The sequence below is a fragment of the Schistocerca gregaria genome, chromosome 10 (assembly GCF_023897955.1).
Source record: "Schistocerca gregaria isolate iqSchGreg1 chromosome 10, iqSchGreg1.2, whole genome shotgun sequence".
Lineage (NCBI taxonomy): Eukaryota > Metazoa > Arthropoda > Insecta > Orthoptera > Acrididae > Schistocerca > Schistocerca gregaria.
In genome coordinates this window covers 132,669,715-132,686,871 of record NC_064929.1, presented here as the reverse complement: position 1 = coordinate 132,686,871, position 17,157 = coordinate 132,669,715, and the positions used below count along the sequence as shown (strand labels likewise).

Genomic DNA, 17,157 nt, shown 5'->3' with positions numbered 1-17,157 from the left:
GCCACAATGTAACCACCATAGTGTAGTACAGGGGAAGGAGCAGACACAAAAGAGGAAGTGAAGCACACAGAAGAAGAGGAGGAAATTCAGTGATTAAAAAGTCAGATATACGAAGAACTTGGCAGTTATCAGTATTATGTGGCACTCTCTCTGGCCCAGATGCGCATGCTGATTTGGTTGAAAAGGATGTGACAAAGCCATTGTATCCTTTGCTGAGACGAACTGGTCCTCCGTATTCTGGATACTGGCACTTGGATGGAGCTGACATTCGAACTGGTCCCATATGTGTTCTATCGGGGACTACAGCAATATCTCAATATCACACAGGCAGTTTGAGGTAACACACAAGAACACAAAGTGTCCGTGACACACCATTGTGCTGTCAGAGCTCCCATAATCACTACATGAGCTGAAGTTGTATCTGATGGCTTCCCATGTCATGATTCCAGGAGTAACAAAGCTGTGCCTATCCAGAAAACTGGAAGAATAGGATCTCTCCTCAGAAGTCAGCTGCCATACTTGACAATTCGTTGCAGAATGTGATACCATTTGTCAGCAGTCCACGCTTCCCGGTCAGAATGCCACTCCAACTCCAGCCACGGTGTTATGGCAGCTTACACATGGAATGGTAATTCCCTAGTCCATCTGCTGCTAGTCTCCGGCCAATGCTGCAGGATGAGAGTATCACAGAAGGTTCATTAGTCGCCCTCAGATGCCAGAGGGAGACATGGAGGGGTCACAGTTTGCTTATTCGATAATATGGCAATCTTCCATTGTGGTGGTCGGATGTCGTTGACTGGAACCTTGACAACTAGTGTGACTGCCTTCATGTTTCCATGCAGGCCAGCATCTGGCCACTGTCACATTTAAGTATCCCACAAATCTGGACATCTGCGTCTACATCTGCAATCTGAAAACTACTTTGAGGTGCATAACAGAGGGTAAGTCCCATTGTGCCAGTTATTAGGATTTCTTCCTGTTCGCATCTACATCTACGAATTGCAAACTACTTAGAGGTGGATAGCGAAGGGTAAATCCTATTGTACCAGTTATTAGGGTTTTTTCCTGTTCCATTCACATATGGATTGCAGGAAGAATGAGTGTTTGAATGCTTCTGTGCATGCAGTAAGTATTATAATCTGACCCTCACAATATCTATGTGAGCAATACGTAATGCGTTGTAGTATATTCCTAGAGTAATCATTTAAAGCTAGTTCTTCTTAATAGACTTTCAGGATAGTTTATGTCTACCTTCAAGAGTCTGCAGTTCAGTTCCTTCTATATCTCAATGACTCTCTCCATTGCTTCAAACAAACCTGTGACCATTTGTGCTGCCGTTCTCTGTATATGTTCAATACACCCTGTTAGTCCTTCTGGTACAGGTCCCACACACTTGAGCAACATTCTAGGATGGATCGCATGAGTTATTTGTAAGGAATCTTTTGTAGACTGATTACACTTCCACAGTATTCCACCAAATAACTGAACTCTACCACCTGCTTTGCCCACGACTGAACCTATTTGATCATTTCAATTCATATCCCTATAAAGTGTTACACCCAGGTATTTGTAGGAATTGAGTGATTCCAGCATTGACTTATTGATATTATGGTCATAGGCTATTACATTTTTTCCTTTTGTGAAGTGCACAATTTCACATTTCTGAAGATTTAGAGCAAGTTGCCAATTGTGCACCGTGTCGAAACCTTATTAAAATCTGGCTGGTTATTTATGCAGCTTCTCTCAGATAGTACTTATTTATAAATAGCTGCATCATCTGCAGAAAGCCTGATTGTACTATTAATATTGTTTGCTAGGTCATTAATACACAACATGAACAGCAAGGGTTCCCGCACACTTCCCTGAGGCACAACTGAAGCCACTTCTACATCCGACGCTCTCCATCCAAGATAATATGCTAATGTCCTACCAACCAAAAAATTCTCAGTCCAGTCATAAATTTCACTTGATACCCTATATGATCATACTTTTGACAATAAGTGTAGGTGCAGTACTGAGTCAAATGGTTTTCAGAAATCAAGTAACACTGCGTCTACATGGTTGCCTTGATGAAACGCTTTCAGTATGTGATTTGAGTGAAATGCAAGTTGGGTTTCACATGACTGATGTTTTCAGAATCCATGCTGACTGGCATTGAGGAGACCATTCTATTCAAGATATCTCATTATGTTTGAGCTCAAAATATATTCTAAGATTCTACAACAAATCGATGTCAAAGATATTGTATGGTAGGTAGTTTTGTGGATCCCTTCTACAACCCTTCTTGTGGATGGATGTGACCTGAGTCTACTTCCAAGAACTGAACATGGTTTTTTGTTCAAGGGATCTACGATGGTTCATGATTTGACCAGACAACTGAATAGAAATGCACAGTGAAGCTGCTTTCAAACTCTGTCAGGTAAAGAAAAAGAAAAATTAGAATTTAATCTCCCATCAACAGCCCAGTCATAGAGAGAGCACAAGCTCAGTTGACCAAAGTCTGGAGAAGGAAATCAGCTGTGCACTTTTCAAAAGAGAACTCCAGCATTTGTCTGAATAGTGGGAAATCATTGAAAACCTAAATCTTTATGGCAAGGCAGGTATTGGAACTGCCATCTTTTTGAATGCAAGTCCAGTGTGCTGACTACTGTGACATGTCACTCAAGTACTGATAATGCTGTCTCACATGAGTATATTGCATCTCCGTGTCCTTCACAGTGATCACTGAAAATCTGACGCTGTTCACGTTTGTTACATAACCCTACAAAGCCTGGTAACACCACTAAACATAGACAACAATAATATACTCTGGTAGATGTTCAAGTTTTCAGAGAAAATAGCAACCTGTTGAGTTACGTACATGCCAATGATGTGTATGTGTATAAAGATACATTGAAATTTGACTATGTGTTCTGTGTGTTTTGTTTTTGTCAGGTAGAATATACTTTGATGTTTTTATATTGGGTCAATTCATGGTTAATAATTTAGGTAATTGTAAATGCTACAGTAACAACCGTGAAATAGTTGACTGTGTTTTCAGATTGCAGTGACCCTAGTCACAGTGGTAATAGGAAAGAATACTGGTGGGAGGGTCTGGAACTGGCCCCTGCACACCCAGCTCCATCCAATTTCCTGTCAAAGTCATGGGTTGCTGAGCTGCTCACAAAGGATGCAGGTAAAGTGTGCTAAACAATGTTGTATTGCTTTTGGTAATATTCTTCATAGATAATTTTGAAGGGGCAAGGGGTGCCTGTCAAAACTAAAAGTTTGTAGGTGGTATTGGCTTGTGGCATCTGAAATCGTTAACTGCATTATGTTTGGATAAATTTAACATCCACAAAATAAATGCTTTTGAGCTTGGGAACAGTCTGGTCAGTCCCAATTGTAATCATGCTGTGTTATTTGTGCCTTGTTCTTTGGAACATGTAGCGTTTACAAAGATTTAATTAACACTCAAAACATCATGCTGTGAGTATTATTTATTTATTTTCATATGAACGTTACACATTCGTTATAAGTGACAGGTACATAACATATAGATGAACAGGAAATAGTAAAATATGGATGGAAAGAGAAGTTTAAAATTTAAAAGCTGAATACCAGTATATCACAAGTAAAGGCTACAGTTCTTCAGCCAGTCCAGTGCTGCAGGTGTAAGGTGATGGATTTCTTGCAGTGAACCTTAAAAGTGAGTATTTGGCCATTCTGAGGCATTCCCATCCCCCACTGAAACAGCGATTTTCTTCATATTCCCTGTGAATTGCTGATTCTGTTGAGGTTGCATCATAACCTTCTGCTCTGGTCAAAATGAGTAACTTTGATTGTTTTGTCTTTTATGAAGTTACAGTTTTCACTTCTTGTCTCCATTGTGATTCCCCATGGCAGTCTACAGTAATGTTCCAAAGTTGCACTGCTGTTCTCACTGGGGGATTTCTTGATTTGGGTGGGATGAGAAGTTGTATGAATGGAGGTGTTGGTCCTTGCAAGAGGCCCGAGGTTTCAAGGAAGGACTGCAGGTCAGTTTGAATCATAGGGATGTGAATTTGATGGCAGAAGCTGCATGTAGAGGTGTCAGACAGCTGGCCTAGACCTTCCCCAACATACTCCTATTGGTCAAGTACCACAGCTGCAGATCCTTTGTCTCCTGGGAGGATAATAAAGGAGTCATCAGCTTTTAAGGGGATGAAGAGCCTGGAGTTCTGCAGAGTACAGGATAGGGACGTGTTGTAGGGACCTGAGGAAGGGCTGTGAAGCAGTGCTGGATGTGAGGATTTTTTGGAAAGCTTGTAAGGTATGATTTTGCGGTAGTGAATCATGTTGGGATCGTGGTCAGAACTGTTCAAAGCAGAACTGTTCAATGTCAGGTTTGCTGTTGGGAAGGTTTTGGGATTGGGTTGCAAAGTGATATTTCCAGTTGACATTTTGCGTGAAGGAAAGTAGGTCATTTACCAAAGCAGTATGATTAAATGTGGGTTTAGAGCTGAAAGTGAGACCCTTGGACAATACAGATAATTCAGGAGAGAAGAGTGCTTTAGACAAGAGGTTGAGAATGCTGTAGTCTTGTGACTGGTTCTTGTGGTTATGGGTTATTATTGGTCTGGGAGGCAATGGTGATGGAAGGAGAATATTGAGGAGGTTGGCTAAGCTCGGTTTGTAGGATAGGAGTGGTGGTTGATGGAGTGGTTGTTTAGGGAGCTGCAGAGGGGCAAGAAAGGAAACACCACTGTCAAAGTAGTTTAGGAGAAAGTGGGATAGCCTTTTGAGGTGAAGTCTTGCATGCTGTTGCAGTTTGATGTTGGCTAGGTGGATGATACCATCCAAGGAAACATGAGGGTCAGATAACTGTAGGATTTTGTAGGAAGAGAGAAGTCTGGTGGAGTGGAAATTGGCAGATGAAACATACAGGTCACAGATTAGCCAGGTAAGTGCAAGTGACTGCGGTGTTTGAAACTGTAAAAGAGGCTGGTCTGGAGTAGGATTACATTCAGAAAAGGGGTTTTCAATGTTAGACATTTGGGAAGGATTGCAAGGAACAAGCAGGATACAATAAATAGAATGTAAGACCTTAGTTTTGATAGTGCAAAAGCATGTTTTCGAAAAGTACAGATGTAATACATGATGGGATTTATCGTAGCAAGAGAGGACGGTTTGGAGTGTTAGATATCATGGGAGTGGCAAAAAAGAAAAGCAGATGGTGGAAAAAGATAGAAAAACCAGAGGAAAGCAAGGAAAAACATTGGAAAAATCAGGAAAAATTTGTACAAAAGTCGTGAGAACAGACAAGGTGAACAAGAGGTAACGAGTGGGCAAGAATTTCTTGCTAGAAAAGTAGTCTATGTGGCACAAATAAGTTATTGGCAAAGGACAAGATCAATAGGGAAAGTCATGAATAGAACAAAATTTTAAAAACTGGGCAAACAGAAACAGGAAATCACAGGAGAAAATGTAAACTAATGCGCCAATTAAAGTAATGTAGAAGACTGCAGTAAAAGTCAAAAAGAGCAGTTTGTTGAAAAACATTTTTGAAAATATAATGTAATTGGATAGATGAAAAATCTACTCACCAAGCAGCAGCAGGAGAACACGTATATATAAAAGGTATTGTGTATGCAAGCTTTTTGAGCCAGTGGTTCCTTCTCGCAAAAGAGTTGAAGGGGAGGGAATAAGGGTGAAGGAAAAGGACTGTTGAGATTTAGGAAAAAGTGTAGAGTTTGGAAAAGTCACCTGGAGCCCTGGGTCTGCAGAGACTCACCGGACAGGATGAGAAGGAAAGACTGATTGTTGGGGACTGCATCAGATGATATTTGAAAACCTGAGAGTTTAAAGGTGGAAGATAAGGTAATACGCTAGATAAAGATTATCATTGTGTGTGAGTTAATATGAGGAAAATGCTAAGTGCCTTGTATGTGACAGAGGTTGGAGGGGGATGGCGAAAAATTGACAGGTGCCTGTTTCACCACATGTACCGTACGTATTCTTGCCCCAGACACCAGTTTTTCAGAACTCTTCTGGTGGGAACTGGTACTACAACATGTCCTTGGTTCTTGCCATCCATCAGGCCTTAATTTACGCTAATTTCTTTTGTCTCAGCATTTCTTCACAGTAACTGTTCATTTCATCACTCTGTTTTAGTTTTATACATCTTTCATTTCTCACTGTCCCCTTCTCACCTCTATCACATACAATGCACTTAGCTTTTTGCAGTGATCTCTGTCTTGTATATTATCCTGTCTTCCACCTTTAAGCTCTCAGGTTTTCAAATCTTGCCTGGTGCAGTTCCCAACAATCAGTCTTTCCTCTCATCCTGTCCAGTAAGTCTCCTGTGACCTGGGGTCCTGGGTGACTTTTCCAAACTCTACCCTTTTTCCTAAACATTAACAGTCCTTTTCCTTCACCCCTCTTTTTTCAACCCTTCTCCCAGAAAAGGGAGCCACTGGCTCCAAAAGCTTGCACAAATAATACTTTTTGTATATGTGTTCCCCTGCTGTCACTGCACATGGTGTGTCATGCTTTGTGCGTGTCAATTGAAGGATTTCCACACCCACAGTACAAGGTGGAAGCAGTGTAGTCTGCAATTGACAAAGCTCTCTTTGAGAGACGGCAACACTACTGTTGGACAAGTATGACATGTAGATGGACGTGGCACAGAAGCACAAAGCGGTTCAACTTTGTGAGCACAATCTGGAGGCTGCTGCTCGGAACTGAGAGGCACCAGGCTAGTGGCTGTGCTCATGTGGCGGTGGCTTTTTGTGGTACTTGTGTTCTCTTAAACTTTGTACACAAGATCTACGCTCCAGGGAAATACTTTCAGAAATATTTCCTAACACTTAAATTTATTTTTGATGTTAAAATATTTCTCTTTTTCAGAAAATCTATCCTTGCTACTTTCAGTATATATTTTACATGTGTCCTCTATATATATGTGTTCAAATATTTTGCCATTCAAATAGCAAAATTCATCTACAACTGATAGTTTCTCTGTCAACTGTGGACTACACTGCTTCCACCTTGTACTGTGGGTATGAAAATCCTTCCATCAACACGCACAAAACATTACACACCATATACATGCACGCAGTCCCGAACTCGAAATTAGACGAAACAGTTCAGTGCTTGCAGCCAACTTAGTACATTACCTGCAATTAAGCTACATACACAGTTCTATGAGTTCCATTGGGAAGACAACATTATGACTTAGCAGTCACTATTTATGGAGTAATAGAACCATCACAATTGTCTCCACAATTACATTCACTTGTAGTGAAAATATCACAGATTGCCAAGAGAATTCCCTCAGCATGCCCTGATCTAATTGATCACTCTCAATTAATGAACTCCAGAAAAACTCCAATCAGCCAAAATTGCTATTAAAGTATTTATTTAGGTGACTATTTTCGGTAAGACTAATACCACCATTGTGTCACGTCACAAATATATGTATAAGGACCATGGAGCACACTGGATGTTGGCATGCCATAATTAAAATAACTGTATGTGCAAAATGTAACATTAATGCACCATTACCCATTGTACAGTTATTTTAATTATGACATGCCTACATCCCGTGTGTTCCATGATCCTTACACATACATTTGTGGTATGACACAATTCAAATCACAGATAGTGGAGACTGTATGAATTGTAAAGTTGAAGATCCAAAGATGGTAACATAGTCTTACTGAAACTGGTCATCTAAATAAATACAGTAGAAGCCTGATAGACCATAGGTTCAGATATACTGCAGTATAAAGTAAATCTCCCAAAATAAAATATCATTTATGAATGATTTCTGCTTTTGCAGTATATTTTATAAATCTGGTAAAAATCTTATTACAGAGCGCATGTAATTTTTCTGCAATGTAATTTACTGCTGCAACTTCCAAGTTCACTAAACAATAACAAAAATAGAGGGATGTAATTAAACACAACCACTGGTTTGTTTTATCAACATATCAGGTTGTTGCTGGACAGAAGTCATGAATACACCTCTCACAGTTAACACTGTGATGTAGTCAGAAAAGTGACTATGCAACAGTGCTTGGCAATAATTGAAATAAGCACAGCTGTCATATGGATAATGTGATGGTTACGATGTCACAGAAATGGAAAGTTTATTCATGATGGCAAAATTAAAGCAAATTTATCATGTGAGTGTGGTGTGTGTGAAGCAACAATCAGAGGATCGGTGAAGGAAGAGAATAAAGTTAAAAGTTTTGTAAACACAGTTGAATGTGATGGTGGGAATGGTCAGAAAAAGGACTGCACTAGGAAAAGACAGTGAACTCGAACCACCTTTATATATGAAGATAGTATCTGTTCTTTTGGACATGTCCCAAAGAACAGATACCATTGGTAATCCTGCAGCTCTTGAAGAAGGAAATTACAATGAAAGCCAGACCATTAGCTGCTTACAGGCATTGATAAATATCAATGGAGAAGGTTGAAAATGTGTGTCCCGACCAGGACTCGAACCAGGGATCTCCTGCTTACATGGCAGATGTTCTATCCAACTGAGCCATCAAGGACATAGAGGATAGTGCGACTACAGGGACTTATTTTTAGCATGTTCCCCGTGAGACCCACACTTCCGACTTACTGTCCACACACTACATTTGTAGTGCCCTTCCCCACTATTCTCATTACTCACAGCAGTCAATCTACTGATTCCCATAAGAGTTTGAGCAATGTAAGTGCATCTGCACTGAAGAAGATAATTGAGTACAGCGGGCAGGGGCACTACAAACGTAGTGTGTGGACAGTAAGTCGGAAGTGTGGGTCTCACGGGCAGCATGCTAGAGATAAGTCCCTGCAGTCGCACTATCCTCTGTGTCCTTGATGGCTTAGATGGATAGAGTGTCTGCCATGCAAGCAGGAGACCCTGGGTTTGAGTTCCGGTAGGGGCACACATTTTCAATTGTACCCACTGATATTTATCAACGCCTGTAGGCAGCTAATGGTCTGGATTTCACTGTAATTTCAATACCTTTATAGGTTTTTTTAGCAAACTGAAGCGAAGGTGTACCTCTCTTTCTGGACCAGTTATTAAAGCCTAAGCTGAGAAAATTCACTTTGATATGCATAGCAACATAGATTTTATAGCTTCTGATGGGTGGTTTTCAAGATGGAAATGTCACCATGGAATTTGCCAAACAACCATTGAAGAGAAGCAATATCTTGGGACAGTGAACCTGCTTAACAGGTTCCTGAAATTCTACACAAAGTAATGGTAGATGAAAATTTAAATGCTCATCAAGTATATAATTGTAATGAAAGGCAGTTTATTATTGATTGCTTCCAGTCAGAAGCCTTGATAAAAATATAAAAAAAATAGGAAGTAAGAAAGGTTTGAAAATGAATAAAGACAGAATAACCCTTCTCTTTGCCACAAGTAAATTGGGCAGCCATGAACTGAAACCTTTTTGTGTAGGTAAAAGTAAAAGCCCAAGATGTTTCAAGCATGTAAACGTGTCATCATTGCAATTCACTCGCAGGCACTCAAAGAGTGCTTGGATGACATGAGGCATTTTTGTCAATTCGTTTCAAGAAAAGTATGTTCCATCTGTGAGAAAGCGCCTATGACCAGTTAAGCTGAGAGAAGAAGCTCTACTAATCCGTGATCACTGTCCAGCTTATCCACCTGCTGAAGTGTTACAGTAAACAGTAGAATAATGACATACTGTAGCTTGCTGGCAGTGTTGTAAATTATCGTACTGTATTTGATAGTGTAGTTTACGTTGTGGTTGGCAGGAGAGCCAACACCGTGTTACTAGAGGAGGCCGAAAGGCACGCGTTTTAGCTCTGGAACAGGACAAGGAAATTAGAATTTAGAAAAGCAGATGTAGCTGGTGGAATACTTAACTTTAATCCATTAATGATGAACTTCGGTCTTGACGGTACACGATTCACACCATCAATTGTAACTGATAATGTCGCCTTGCTAGGTCGTATCAAATAACGTAGATGAAGGCTATGCTAAACTATCATCTTGGCAAATGAGAACGTAAGTAGGCAGTAAACCATCACTAGCAAAGTCAGCTATATGACTGGGTGAGTGCTACAAAGTCTCTCTAGACCTGTCGTGTGGCGGCGCTCAGTCTGCAATCACTGATAGTGGCGACACGCGGGTCCAACATATACTAATGGACCGCGGCTGATTTAAAGGCTACTACCTAGCAAGTGTGGTGTCTGGCGGTGACACCACATTCCTCCCTCGCAAATCGGCATATGGTTGTGGCATAAGGCTTCTGCCCGCCATGGGGAGGACCCCATGTTGACGTATGCAACGAAGTGAGAAGCCTAACAACAGGCGAGGCTGTGCCACCCAGAACCTGCCATTCAGACTGCGGGGAGCTAGGAAACGCCTGAATACCTGCTCCAGGGTGCACGCCAACATGCGGTGTATGCGCCCGCAGAGAGACAGGAGGGGCCGAAGGGTCGACCTCCATCGGGCTGGGGTGCCTGCAGGTGAAAACACATTGTCCGGAGCAGGCAAGAGTTCCATGTCGGAGGACAACTGGTCCCGGGAAGTCATGAGCGGCGCATGACCCAGGGAGGCACCCAGTGGCTGCAGCGAAGCGTCCACTGTGGGCATTGCCGGCGGGAGAACAAACAGCGGTGGCGGCATGTCGCTATGGGGCAAAATGGAAGGCAGCATCGGTAACAGCTAATATATGGGTCCCCAGGGCGCTGACCAGATGGCACCGTCGCTGAAAGCAGACGGAGCGGCAGATCCCGTGCGACGACAGAGGTGCGGCTGATTGAGATGCCGACGCACCTCACCAGAGGCCCCCAAAACCAGATACATAGCGCAGCCGAGGCAGCGAAGAATGCGCCCTTCAAGCCAACACCGTGAACCTCGATAGTGGTGATAGTAGACAATGTAGCCTGGGGCAAAAGCAGGTGTCTGCCGCTGCACAGGAACCTGATGCGGCAGATGTAGCAAGGACATCAAGGTTCGATGAGGGTGACCATGAAGCAACTCAGCTGGCGTGCGACCATCTCGGGACTGAGAGCGATACGAGGACAAAAAGAGCAATAACGCATCCTCCCAAGAATGCGACTCTTTTAACTTCAACATCTGTGACTTGAAAGCCCTGACCAATCGTTCAGTGGCACTGTTTACCTGTGGCGAAAACGGCGCGGACGTTAGATGTTGAATACCATTGGCCTTGCAGAATGACTGAAATTCTGCGGACATGAATTGTGGGCCATTGTCGGAAACAAAAGTCTGTGGAAGACCTTCAATGCAAAAGATAGCAGATAACACTTGGATGGTGGCAGATGACGTCATGGAAGACACCCGGACTACAAAAGGAAAATTACTGAATGAATCTACCGCAACCAACCATCGAACATTCCATAATGGACCAGCAAAATTGATGTGTAAGCGTTGCCAAGGGGAAGTGGCTTTTGGCCATGTAAAGAATTTCCACGGTGGTGCTGATTGTTGTTCGGCGCACACCATGCAAGAAGAGCACATATTCATAATCGCAGCATCAATTCCGAACCAAGTACAGTGCTGACGAGCAAGTTGTTTCATTCTCACTATACCCCAATGTCCTTGGTGGATAAGCTGTAAGACAGAGGACTGTAACGAACGTGGGACCACGACCCTGGACTGATCATTATCAGAACGCAACAGCAAAACACCACGTCAAACAAAAACTCTCCTTGTGAGCAAAAAATCTGTGAACCAATGGATCCCCAATCTGTGACTTTGACAAGGGCCATTGCGTAGCAACAAAACGCACAATAGTAGCAAGGACAGGGTCGGCAGCTGTGGCTGTAGCTACACGTCAAAAATCAAACGGAAACGATTCGACCATGTTATCGGTTTCCGAATCAATGAACATGGAAGCTAGTTCGGAGGAATCAAATGCTCTACCCTCAGCAACAGGCAAATGGGACAACGTATCAGCGTTTCCTTGCTTAGCAGTGGACCGATACAAGATATTGTAGCGGTACTGCAAGAGGAAAATAGACCAGTGAATGAATTTATGCGCTGTACGTGGAGGTACAGGCTTGGTCGGATGAAAAAGCAATGTCAAAGGTTTGTGGTCTGTGATTATGGTAAAGTGACGACCATACAAGAATTCATGAAACTTTGTAACACGAAATATGAGAGCCAATGCTTCTTTCTCGATCTGTGAATAATTTCTTTGCGCAGACGAGAGCAATTTGGACGCAAAGGCAATAGGGCGATCGTGCGATCCATCTTTGTGCGCAAGCACAGCACCGATCCTGAAATCCAATGCATCCACCATCAACAAAAGGTGCTTCTGGCGATCGAATGGTGTAAGGCAAGTATTGGAAAGCAAACGTCAATTTCAACTGGCGAAAGGCGTGTTTGCTTTCCATCGTCCAGACGAACGGAACACCTTTACGGCGTAAGCGATGGAGTGGAGCTGAAATGGAAGAGGTACATGGCACATATCTGTTATAGTAATTTATTTTTCCCAGCACACTCTGTAGCTTCAAATTCTGCAGCGAAGCCAAGTCTTGTATGGCATGAAGGTGTGTGGGACTGGTATGTATGCCTTGGGCATTGAGTACATGTCCCAGGTATGGCAAATCACGAGCAAAAAACACACATTTGTCCTTCCGCAACCGAAGACCATTTTGTTGCAAGACGTGAAATAATGTTCTGAGACTGGCCAAATGTTCTTCTTCTGTCTTTCTGGGGATCACAATATCATCCAGATAATTTGCTGCAGTAGGGACTGACGCACAAACAGTTTGTAAATGTTGCCGAAACAGTGCAGTAGCAGATGCACACCCGAATGGCAGTCTTTGGAATTGATACAAATCAAGATGTGTGTTAACCACCAAAACGCGCTGGGATTCTTTGTCCACTGGTATTTGCAAGTATGCATCTGCGAGGTCCACCTTCGAAAAATATTTACCCGGGCACAGTTTGTCAAAAAGGTCTTCCGGGCGGGGTAAAGGAAAAGTTGCAATCACTAGTTGTGGATTCACTGTTGCCTTGAAGTCCACACAAAGTCTCAATTTTCCTGAAGGTTTTGGCAAAATTACTAAGGGTGATGTCCAGAGAGAAGCCTGCACACGTTCAATTACACCTTGTGATTCCAAATCGTGTAATGTTTTTATGACCTCATCACGCAATGCATGGGGAACATTGCGCGCTCTGAAAAATTTCAGTTGCGTGTTTATTTTCAGTTCCAAATGTGCTGTATAGTTCTTAGCGCAACCAAGGCCCGGTGCAAAAATGTCTGCAAATTCTTCACGTAGATGAGAAACACTGTCGGAAGGCACAGTCTGGTTCACTGATAGGACCTGATTTACTAAAGACAAGTTAAACAACTGAAATAAATCGAAACCAAACAAGTTCACTGCAGAAGAAGAATGAAGGACGTAAAATGACACAAGTTTTGTTTGTCCTCTGTATGTTGTAAGAAGGCTGCACTGTCCTAACACAGGGATCTCTTGACCTGAATAGCTAGTTAACTTAACATTTGCGGCACGCAACGGAGGTGTGCCCAACAGTTTGTAAGTGTCTTGATTGATCAGAGAAACTGCAGTCCCAGTATCGAGCTGGAATGGTATCACTTTGTCGTTAATGTCCAAGTCCACAGAAAGTTTATTGTCCTGCTGACGACAAGAGTGACTGTCTTGTGCAACGTGAACTGACACTGGTACAAAATCACTTGCGACTTGACGGGAGTTCCGGCGATGTCGACGCACACTATTTGTGGGACGAACACAGTCACTGTTAGAGAGAGTGGTACTGGGTGGAGTGGAATGAACTACATGAATTTCCATGGGCGAAGTTTCATGAGCCTGAGTATCCTTGGTTTGATTCCAATTCTGGCGCGAAGCAAAGGACCAGGAATGGTTTTGAGGTTCCGATCTGAGCTATTTCTGGCAAACACTCTGAGCATGTCCCAATTCATTACAATAAAAGCAAATAGCTCAGCGTGACAGGCAATTCTCACACAAATGTATAGTAGCACACCGCTGGCACGATTTTAGCACTGCATTTGCTTGCTGGCCCAGCACATGTGGCTGAGAGCCTGGCGGCAGCGGCGCGGCTGCGCACGAGGACTGTTTACTGTTCCGTGCTGCTCTCCTGGCGGGCCGGTTAACCTGACACATGGGTGGCGAAGTTTCAAATGATTCCTGAGCAAAGTCAAGTGTGTCCTGCTGATCCAATATGTCCATCACTTGTCAAAGGGAGAGATTGACTAGTTTCAAAATCTGTTCCCTTATACGAACATCAGAAACGTTCTGTGCAATTGCATCACGTACCATAGTATCTGAATAAGGGAGTCCACACTGACACTCAAAAGCACAATCCCTAGTAAGGCCTTGCAAGGTTGCAACCCACTCCCGATTAATCTGACGTGCCGTACGTTTTGTACGAAAGAAGGTATACCTTTTCGCAACTACATTGACTGATTCTTTGAAATATGCATCTAATCTACGTCGCATCTGGGAAATAATTTGACTATCACACGGTACGTTTGTACGCCAACTGGTGATAATAGATAAGGCTGCTGCTCGTTACCTCGAATTCTGTAGGTGGCAAGATGGAATCCAAATTGGCATGACCACTCCGTCCAGCTTTCCAGTGCAGCATCAAAAGGTCAAAAAGTTGCTGCAACAGCACGTTGTGGCTGCGTTAGCGGTGGAGCAGCGGCTGCCGCATCGTTTTGCATTGCACGTTGGCCCTGGACGAGCTGTCCAAGGGCATCCATCAATGCCTGCGTCTGCTGATTCTGTTGTTGGTGTTGTGGTCTTCAGTCCTGAGACTGGTTTGATGCAGCTCTCCATGCTAATCTATCCTGTGCAAGCTCCTTCATCTCCCAGTACCTACTGCAACCTACATCCTTCTGAATCTGCTTAGTGTATTCATCTCTGGGTCTCCCTCTACGATTTTTACCCTCCACGCTGCCCTCCAATGCTAAATTTGTGATCCCTTGATGCCTCAGGACATGTGCTACCAACCGATCCCTTCTTCTAGTCAAGTTGTGCCACAAACTTCTCTTCTCCCCAATCCTATTCAATACCTCCTCATTAGTTACATGATCTACCCACCTAATCGTCAATATTCTTCTGTAGCTCCACATTTCGAAAGCTTCTATTCTCTTCTTGTCCAAACTATTTATTGTCCACGTTTCACTACCTTACATGGCTACACTCCATACAAATACTTTCAGAAATGACTTCCTGACACTTAAATCTATACTTGATGTTAACAAATTTCTCTTCTTCAGAAACGCTTTCCTTACCATTGCCAGTCTACATTTTATATTCTGGTTTCTGTACGAATTGTAAATAGCCCTTTGCTCCCTGTATTTCACCCCTGCCACCTTCATAATTTGAAAGAGCGTATTCCAGTCAACATTTTATATTCTGGTTTCTGTACGAATTGTAAATAGCCCTTTGCTCCCTGTATTTCACCCCTGCCACCTTCATAATTTGAAAGAGCGTATTCCAGTCAACATTGTCAAAAGCTTTCTCTAAGTCTACAAATACTAGATAAGTAGGTTTGCCTTTCCTTAACCTATCTTCTAAGGTAAGTCATAAGGTCAGTATTGCCTCACATGTTCCAACATTTCTACAGAATCCAAACTGATCTTCCGTGAGGTCAGCTTCTACCAGTTTTCAAATTCATCTGTAACGAATGTGTGTTAGTATTTTGCAGCCATGACTTACTATACTGGTAGTTGGGTAATTTTCACACCTGTCAACACCTGCTTTCTTTGGGATTGGAGGGTATTTCGCCTGTCTCGTAGATCTTGCTCACCAGATGGTAGAGCTTTGTCAGGACTGGCTCTCCCAAGGCCGTCATTAGTTCTAATGGAATGTTGTCTACTCCCGGGGACTTATTTCAACTCAGGTCTTTCAGTGCTCTGTCAAACTCTTCACATAGTATCGTATCTCCATTTCATATTTATCTACATCCTCTTCCATTTCCATAATATTGTCCTCAAGTACATTGCCCTTGTATAGACCTGATTCTGTAAGCGATAAAATTTGGACAGTACATCTGAAGATGGTGGCGAAGCCATTACACAAGTAAATCGGGCAGTTTAGAGAAGAACGTGGTTTTGCCTCGTCGCCAAATGTTGTGGTTGGCACGAGAGCCAACACCGTGTTACTAGAGGATGCCGAAAGGCACGCATTTTAGCTCATGCAGGCTGGTGTGAGGTCTGGAACAGGACAAGGAAATTAGAATTTAGAAAAGCGGACGTAGCTGGTGGAATACTTAACTTTAATCCATTAATGATGAACGTCAGTCTTGACGGTACATGATTCAAAATATCAATAGTAACTGATAATGGCGCCTTGCTAGGTCGTAGCAAATGTCGTAGCTGAAGGCTACGCTAAACTATCGTCTCGGCAAATGAGAACATAAGTAGGCAGTGAACCATCGCTAGCAAAGTCGGCTGTACAACTGGGTGAGTGCTCAGAAGTCTCTCTAGACCTGCTGTGTGGCGGCGCTCGGTCTGCAATCACTGATAGTGGTGACACATGGGTCCGACATATACTAACGGACCACGGCCGATTTAAAGGCTACCACCTAGCTAGTGTGGCAGTGACACCACAGTTTATATACCATATTGAAACTTGTATGTTGTTTGGTTGACATTGGAGTAAAGTTTGTCTAATTCCTGTATGCTATTTGTTAAGTTTCTGAAATGCTTTACTTCTAATGTTTTTAAATAAAATACATTATAGTACAGTATGTATAATATTGCATTATGTGTTCTTTGTGACTCTCCGTGTGTAGTTTGTCATTACATGGCTCACTCTTGATATACAACAGAAATGCTGTAACACATCAGTAAAGCATGTTCCCAGATAACCCCATCGTATTGGGCAGGTACTATATTAATTGTGGTCTTGGTTGTTAGGAGTTTTTCCAGAATTCGTTATACTACAGATCGCCCCCATTCTGGCAGTGTCGTCAGGAATATATACTCTCAATTACCCTTGTCTAACATTGCCTGTTAAGTTATTTTTTAAATTTCTTAACAATATCCACATTTCTACATTTCAGTCTTGTGTAGTACTCTAATTAATAAAGCACAGTAGTGTTCACCTGAACTTTGAGATATACAACAGCTTTACCTTACAAGATTACAGAACTGTGTTGAATGTGAAACATACAAACACATGGCTGTAACAATTTGT

The 17,157-nt window shown here is 42.5% G+C and overlaps 1 protein-coding gene across 1 annotated transcript in view; it reads left to right on the top strand.

Annotated features, from left to right (window-relative positions):
- The window catches only part of LOC126293539 (SANT and BTB domain regulator of class switch recombination), a 150,599-nt gene that overhangs the window by 69,950 nt on the left and 63,492 nt on the right, over nt 1-17,157 (top strand). Inside the window, exon 6 of the mRNA XM_049986807.1 lies at nt 3,041-3,175. Coding sequence (XP_049842764.1) covers nt 3,041-3,175 — 135 coding nt within the window. The remainder of the gene's footprint in view (nt 1-3,040; nt 3,176-17,157) is intronic.